Genomic DNA, 8,923 nt, shown 5'->3' on the forward strand with positions numbered 1-8,923 from the left:
AATTAATTTTTCGATTTTTATATATTTTTTTTTTTTTTTATCAATTTTTAATTTTTTTACAATTAATAAATTTTTTTAATTTTTATAAATTAATGTTTTTTAGATTTTTATACATTTTAAAGTTTTAAAAATTCATTTTTTAGTTTTAAATAAATTTTTTTAATTTTATAAATTAATGTTTTTAGGTTTTTCATTAATTTTTAATTTTTTTTAATTTAGAGCAACAACAGCTTGACATGGAACTCGAGGATGATGACGATGATGATGCTGATACGGTTATTCTCGAACCGGAGGAGATGAATCGGCGGTTGGAGAATGTCGATTACTACAATTGTCGCTACATTCCACGTGAAGTTTCGAGAAGAGGTAGGATTTGTGGAAGTCCCATGTGGATGAAAGACTTCATTTTTTATTAAAAATAAATTGATTGAAATGATTAAAATATATATTGTTTTCGATGTTTTTTATCAATCCTCATCCTTAGATTTTTTTTTTTTTATCTCTTGAAATTATTATTTTTATATTGATTTGTTGTTTTTTTTTTTTGATATATTTGATTTGAAATATTTTTTTTTTTTTGATGTTTTTCATATGAAATTTTTTTATTGGTTAGAATCATTTTGTATTAGCTATATATTTTCTAATCTTTTTTTGATTTATTTGATTTAAAATTTTTTTTTTTCTGATATTTTTCATATAAAATTTTTATTGCATTTTTATTGGTTAGAATCATTTTCTCTTAGCTATATATTTTCTAAACTTTTTTTTGGTTTTATTCATTTTGTAAGTGTCGCTTGTAGTTAATAAAAAATGTGATGAAGTCGCTAGTAGTTAATAAAATAAAATAGTGGCGCTAGTGTGATGATGTCGCTAGTGGTCATCAAAAAGTGGGGATAAAGCTAAATAAATATCAGTCCATCTAACTCATTCTTTTAACAAATTTCATTGTGATCTGCTGCCAAGACAATATAGTCATATAAAAAAATATCAGGTGAGTCTTAACCTCAATTTAATAATCAATAAGTATTTTTTTAATCCTTAGATATTTTATAAAATTTCTCAATAAACTACCTTTAGATTTTTCACTAGCTATCAATCTACATAAATATTTTTTGCACTAGGTTAATATTTTTCAGGTGCTCATAAAAAATGCACTCAGGCAACAGTGGCAATACTGACAACTTATTTATTAAGATTACAAAGTTTGCAAGTACGAGGCGCAGGTGTATCTTCAACAGTTGATGTATCAAACGCTTCGACTGAAAAATACATTGAATGGCAAGACTTAGAAAATGTATTCAGAAACAGGATAAAGACAAGCATTATAATTAATTTAAAACATAAAGATGTAAAAGACTTTCTTTCTGATGCTAAAGAAATGTTAATTAGTCAGTTAGCTCTTATTTTTCAAGATTAAAATGCACTCAAAGTCAATACTGTATAAGCTTTAAACTATGAAATCGAAAAACCTTTGAATAATAGTGTAGAAGTTGAAACAAAATATTTCAGTGGGAGGCAGTTTTAAGGTTTTACAATCATCAAATCTAAGCCAACTATTCAAAGAAAATTTTGAACATTTTATAGAAGATGTTGAAGAAACTGAATTAAATGGATCTGGTTGGAAACTGCATGAAATCCTTCATCTTGAAATTCAAATAAATGATTACATACCACTGCAAGGTGGTAATTCATCTTTCGTTGAAATGCCATCATGGATACTGAAAACTCACTCAGTTGTAAACGTCAAAAATTCTGATAATTTTTGTTTCGTATGGTCAGTTTTAGCATGTTTATACGTCTTACCATAGTGAGCGTGTGAGTCATTATACAAAACATGTTGATGAATTAAATTGCGATGGAATAACTTTCCCGATAACATGGGAAAAAATCAAAGTTTTCGAAAAACAAAATAAGCTCAAAATTAATATTTATGGTATAGATGATAATGATGATGATGATGACGACGAAAGTGATGATGATGATAATTATGATGAGAAAAAAAATAAAAAACATAGAAAAAAAAGGGTTGTACCATATTATATAAGCAAAAATGAATCAGATAAGGAAACGATTCATCTATTAATGGTTAAGAGAGAAGTAGAAGTCGAAGACGATGATGATGATGATGATATTGTTGTTGTTAATGATTTCAATTCACGAAAAAATTTAGCACAATATCATTTTGCATGGATCAAAAACTTATCGAGATTAGGGAGCTCACAAATTTCTAAAAATAATGGGAAAAAAATAATTTGTGATCGTTGCTTATGTCATTTTCAATCACAAAAATCTTGTGATAATCATGAAAAATTATGTAGTGAAAAATGTAAAAGTGCAATGTTAATACCAACTGCGAAAAATAATATTTTAAAATTTATAAGCTATAAACATCAATTAACGGTACCGTTCATAATTTATGGTGATTTAGAATGTTTATTGAAAAAAGTGCAGAGTGAAGAACTTCAAAAAAATCAAATTTATCAAAAACATGTTCCAAGTAGTGCAGCATATTATTTGAAGTGTAGTTATGATGACTCACTTTCCAAGTTCAATCTTCATAGAGGTAAAAATTCAATTGAATGGTTTATTACAGAGCTTGAGCAAATTGCTCATCAAGTCAATAAAATAATAGATGATATTAAACCAATGTCTCTTACACGAGATGAAAATTACAATTTTGAAAGCAAAAAAATGTTATATTTGTAACAAAAATTTCACGAAAAATGACGTTAAAGTACGTGATCACTCGCACTGGACTTCAGAATACCGAGGTGCCGCCCATCAAATATGCAATGTTAATTATCAAGAATCATGTATTATCCCAGTAGTATTTCATAACCTCACAGCCTGCACATTTTATCATTAAAAAATTAAAAAACCAGTTCGAAGGTAAAATTGATATACTTGGAATCAATAAAGAAAGATATATTTCATTTACAAAACGTGTCAAGGGTACTAGAATAAGATTGAGATTCATTGACTCATATAGATTCATGGCTAGTTCCATCGATTCATTATAAAATAATTTAGATGATAATAAAAAAACAATAACAAAAAGTCTATGTAAAAATGTTGATGAATTCAATTTAATTACAAAGAAGGGAGTTTTTCCATATGATTATCTTGACAAATGGGAAAAATTTGATGATACATTCCTTCCATCAAAAGATCAATTTTATTCAAAATTGAATGAAGAAAATATTTCTGATGAAGCATATGCACATGCTCTAAATGTTTGGCAAATGTTTAATATAAAAAACTTGGGAGAATATTCTGATTTATATTTACAGACTGATGTTGCTCTTTTAGCTGATGTTTTTGAAAGCTTCAGAGCTGATTGTTTGAATACATATAAGTTAGATCCAGCACATTATTATACACTACCTAGACTTAGTTTTAATGCAATGTTGAGATATACTCAGATTGAACTAGAATTGTTAACAGATCCTGAAATGATGTTGTTTATTGAGCAAAGTATAAGAGGTGGTTTATCACAAGTCTTAAATCGATATGGAAGAGCTAATAATCGATATATGGGCAGTGAATATAATATTGAAGAAGATGAGTCATTTTTAATGTATTTTGATTTAAACAATATGTACGGAGCTGCAATGAGGGAATATTTTCCCACATGTAAATTTGAATGGATTAATAACTTTGATATTTCAATATTAAATTCAACTGCTGATAACTCGAAATATGGTCACATTCTTGAAGTTGATTTAGATTATCCATCATACGATTTTCCGTTAAAACCAGTACGCGAAACCCCAGTAGAACTCCAAAACTACTGGCCACTCGACAGACAAAAAAATTATGTTATCCATTATAGAAACTTAAATCAATATTGTTCTTTGGGGATGATTATTATTAAAGTTTATCGTGTTTTAAAATTTGAACAAAGTGCATGGCTTAAACCATATATTGATCTTAACACAGAGTTACGAAAACAAGCTCGTAATGCATTTGAAAAAGATCTTAGAAAATTATTCATCAATGCAATTTATGGTAAAACTCTTGAGTCTGTAAGAACTCGTAAATCGATAAAACTTGTACAAAAATATGGTGGTAGAGGTGGAGCAAGATTTTATATCTCAAAGCCAAACTTCCATAGTCATTTAATTATTGATGATCTTGTTATAATTGAGATGAAACCAACAAGTATATTTTTTGATTGACCAATTTATCTTGGATTTTCTATTTTGGAAATGTCAAAAACATATATGTATGATTTTCATTATAATTTTATAAAACCAGAATATGGAGATAAAGTCAAATATTTTTATGGTGATACTGATTCTGCTGTTTACCACATATTGAGTCATAATCCTTATGATTTGATACGTAATAATCCTGATAAATTTGATACATCTGATTATCCAGAAAATAATCAATATGGAATTCCTTTAAAAAATAAAAAAGTTATTGGTATTATGAAAGATGAGAATAACGGAAAAATAATGAAAGAATTCATTGGTTTACGAAGTAAATTATACTCATATGTTATAGCGAATGAAAATAATTCATTAAAAAATCGTGTTCATATGAGAGCAAAGGGTGTAAAAAGATCAACTGTGAGGCAAATAACTTTTAATGATTATAAAAGTTGTTTAATTAATCATGTTATTTTAAAAAAACAACAAAATACAATAAGATCTCATAAACATGAAGTAACAACAAGAACAACTGAAAAAATTGCTCTCAGTTGGCAAGATGATAAACGACAGCTAATTGATGGTGAGACTGACACTTTGCCATGGGGTTATATACCTGTTGAACGAATGTGTTTGTGTAAAAGTATATATAAAAGAAAATATGAATGATGTAAATAAAAGTTGTATAAATGTATATAATAAAAAAATAATTGTAAGAAACTAAATACGCATTGCTTTTTTATTTATTAGTTTATTGATTATCTATTCACTGATTATGACTATTGTCAAGTCCAAGATATTTTACATACATCTTATTCCCTCGTCTTTTCAAAACTTTTTCAATCAAATAAATGTCAGAATGTCGAACTTGTTGTAGCTCTTCAGTATAAAAGCTTCCTTGTATTAGATTCTCTTGATAGTCTTCAAGCTTATACGTTACGGGTGATGTTTTATTAATTTTAGTAATTGTGAATATTTCGTTTGTCCAATTTGGTTTATATCCTTTATCAAAGACATGCTTATATTTACTTATTCTTACATGTTGATTTAATTTAAATTTGATTTTAACATGACAACGATTTAAACTTTTAAATACAGTCTGTTTCAGTATTTCAATATTTTTACCAACGACTTGAACTGGTTTCATTTCAATTGTGCGATGTTTGGTATTATTATATTTTTTAATTAGTTCTGGCAACAATTTCAACCATTTATAATTTCCTTGCATACTAAATTCAAAAAACATTTTGTTTTTTAGTGTTCTATTGAATCGTTCAACTATTGATGCTTTTAAATGAGTAAATGTTGAATACATATGAACATTATATTTTTTTAACATTGTTTTAAATGTTGAATTATAAAATTCTGTTCCTTGATCCACATGAAGATTTTTGCATATTCGACCTTTTTTAAATATTGATTCCATTGCTGCTGATACCTCTTTTCCAGTTTTATTTTTAAGTCCAACAGCCCAGCTGAATATTGAAAAAATATCAATGACTGTTAAAATATAATTGTAACCAGAATTATATACCTTTGAATGTTCAATCATTTCTACAAGATCAGCTTGCCATGTTTCATCCTTATCACGAATGTCAACTTTACGTCGTACAAAATTTTTTCTTGCTCAAGCATGTAACTCGCGCAATAACGTCTTTTATAATCAGTTATAGTTCACTGACGGATGTATACAGACTGATTTTTTTTTTTTTTTTTCTTTTTTTATATTAATATATTAATCCACTTTCTCTCAACTCTTTAATAATTGACATGATCTCATTATCATGATTCGGATTACCAGCTGCTCTTAATGCTACTAATAATCGTAATCGATCAACAAGTTCATTCGGATTATCCCAGTAGATATAATTGACTCTAGTTGGATTATTTTTTCTAAGAGTCATAACCGTTGGTAATAATCCAGTATCATAATGCTCATTATTATTATTCTTATGAGGTGCAATAAAATCAATGTATTTTCAAGATGCTGAATTTTTTATTGGCATATTAGATCTATGATATTGATGATGTGCATTTGTATTATTGATAATTTCATTATAATTTTTTTCATCAATATCAGTGATAGTTCTTCTGTCTGGTGATTTCATAAATAATAATTCCATTAATCCAGGTGTTATTTTGTATGGTGTATCAAAAATATTTATTTCATCATCGTTAAAAAAAATTTTCGCATTTCCAATTTTGTAGTCGGATTTTACTTTTTTTACACCATAATCTTTATCCCACTGTATACTATTGATTTTTCCTAAGTAATCATCTATTAAATTTTTATTTGATTCTTCCACAAATGTTTCCTCGCCTTCATCAGCCAGTATCATATTCACCTTCTTGTTCATAAACTGATTCTTCAATATCAGAAGTACTATAACTATCCTCATGTGTTGAATTATTTTTTTTATCCGGAAATGATTTATTATCAATTAATGATTTTTTGTTGATCGTTGTTGTTGGCAGTTGTGCAGCTAATTTGTTGAGCGGTGTGACAACAGGTTTAAGATATTCATTCGCAACTTCTGATAAATTTTCTTTCCCTAATTTTATCAATTGATATTTTTTACGAATAACGTCTTGTACTTTTTCAATTTCACTTAAAAATTTTGTTTCATCAACTAGTTCTTGCTCACAAAGAAGCATGTTGATCCTTTGCGATTTTACAATTAACTAATAAAATTTAACAAATCGTTTTGTTATTTATAGTTATGAAGCAGTCAAAATTTTTTCTATATCTTCCTTTATCTATATCTCTATCTTTATCGATACACAGAAAGCAATATTTTTCGTGATGTATATGCTTTAAATTTGTATCATCTTGTGGGAAGACTATTAAGAAATTGATATTATCACGTATTAAATGTTTTGGTATTCGTGCATATGATTGACATAAATAAAAAGAATCAACAGCTTTGTGCCTTCCCATACAAAAAAATGCTTTTATATGATCCTGCTTTTCAGTTGCAACGTCATTAAATATAAACAAAGAATTTGGTTTTGCTTCGTCAACTGGTACGACTTGATCGTTGTCAGAAAATTTATAATATTTTATTTCTTCAAGTGGTTCTAGTAACTTTTTTAAATATTGATATTTTGGTTGGTATAATGATTTACTATAAATATAAATATTTGCAAATCGTAAACCATTTAGATCAACAATTAAACTCATTAAAGCGTTGGTTTTACCACAATTACTTCCTCCAATTATCGCACATCTTATTGTATTTGGTAGTAAATCACCATGACGTTTTTCTATTAAACCATTACCACTTTTTGATGTAATTATATCAAAGTTTATAACTGGTAATTTTAGAGCTTGTTTCTGGTATTCCATCGTGATGAGCACTGAGCTCGAATCCTATAAATTCAGCTGTTTTATACCAAAGCAAATCAGTATGTTATAAGTTATGATTGAGCATACATCAAAAAAGAAAAAGAACAAAAAACGTTGTGGAAAAGGAATACTCAATAAAATAATCAACAAGTTACCATTCGAACTCCATCTGCCTGGTTATTCATATTGTGGACCAGGTACCAAGTTAGAAAAACGTTTAGCAAGAGGAGATCCGGGCATTAATCCTTTAGACGCAGCCTGTAAAAATCACGATATTGCTTATTCAAAAAATCGCAACGATATCAAGGCAAGAAACGCAGCTGATGATATTTTAGCTCGTGAACCAGCTAAACGTATTTTTTCTAAAGACGCAAGTTTAAGTGAGAGCAGCAGCCTACATTCGTTACTGGAGCAATGAAAGTAAAATCGAAATTTGGTATGGGTTGTGTTACTGAGAAAAGAAAAGAAATGTACGAAGAAAAAACCATTATCTTCATTGAAAAATAAAAATAAAAAAGAAGAAGACTGGAGGAAAAATTAAAAGAATAAAACATGCAGTTAAAAAAAAAGAAAACAAAAAGAAAATATCATTTTCGAAAATCGGACAAGCAGCAAAAAAAGCAATGAAAGGATCAAATAGTTCATCAGTTGCAATTAAATCAGCAATAAACGGTGCGAGAGCAGCTATTAAAACAAATGGTGGCAAGAAAGCTATTACAGTACCTAGAGTTTTACCAGTTGCTAAACATATCGGCGGTGCACTACCACTTTTAATCTCGATTTTCTCAGCTATACCAGCATTGGTTTGGTTAGTTGGTGGAGCATCTGTCGTTGTCAAAACTATCAATGGTGCAGTACAAGCAGAACAATTAAATGAAAATAAGCGACATAATAAAATGATGGAATCGATTGCATCGAAAAGGACTTTATTTAACACCACATAAAAGGTATGGGACTTTATCTGTCTCCAAAAACTTCAACTGATGCTACCACAAAGAGCTTTAACTGACGGTGATTTATTAAAATTTGCTAAACAATCAAAAATTGCTAATTTTCGTGGAGTTTTTATGCGAAATGATATGCCAAAAGATGGACCTTGGAAAGAAGAGTGTGGAATCATTAATTTAGATGATAAAAGAAATTCTGGAACACATTGGGTAGCATATAAAAAACTCAATAAAAATTCAGCAATATATTTTGATAGTTTTGGCAACTTACAACCACCGAAAGATCTTGTCAGTTATCTTAATGTTGGTAGCATCAATTATAATCATAAACGTTATCAAGATTGGAATACGTATAATTGTGGAAATTTATGTCTCCTATTTCACAGGAAAACTATGCAGAAGGTATCAAGATGAAGATACGCTCACCAATCAGTTATTTATCATTACAAATATCTTGATAACATGACATTTATTTT

The 8,923-nt window shown here is 28.2% G+C and overlaps 1 protein-coding gene across 1 annotated transcript in view; it reads left to right on the forward strand.

The window, feature by feature from the left end:
* Positions 1-8,483: 8,483 nt before the first annotated feature.
* LOC122856436 (uncharacterized protein F54H12.2-like) overlaps positions 8,484-8,923 on the forward strand; it is a 4,538-nt gene continuing 4,098 nt past the window's right edge. Inside the window, exon 1 of the mRNA XM_044158104.1 lies at positions 8,484-8,754. Coding sequence (XP_044014039.1) covers positions 8,484-8,754 — 271 coding nt within the window. The remainder of the gene's footprint in view (positions 8,755-8,923) is intronic.

Source organism: Aphidius gifuensis, linkage group LG5 (genome assembly GCF_014905175.1).
Source record: "Aphidius gifuensis isolate YNYX2018 linkage group LG5, ASM1490517v1, whole genome shotgun sequence".
NCBI lineage: Eukaryota > Metazoa > Arthropoda > Insecta > Hymenoptera > Braconidae > Aphidius > Aphidius gifuensis.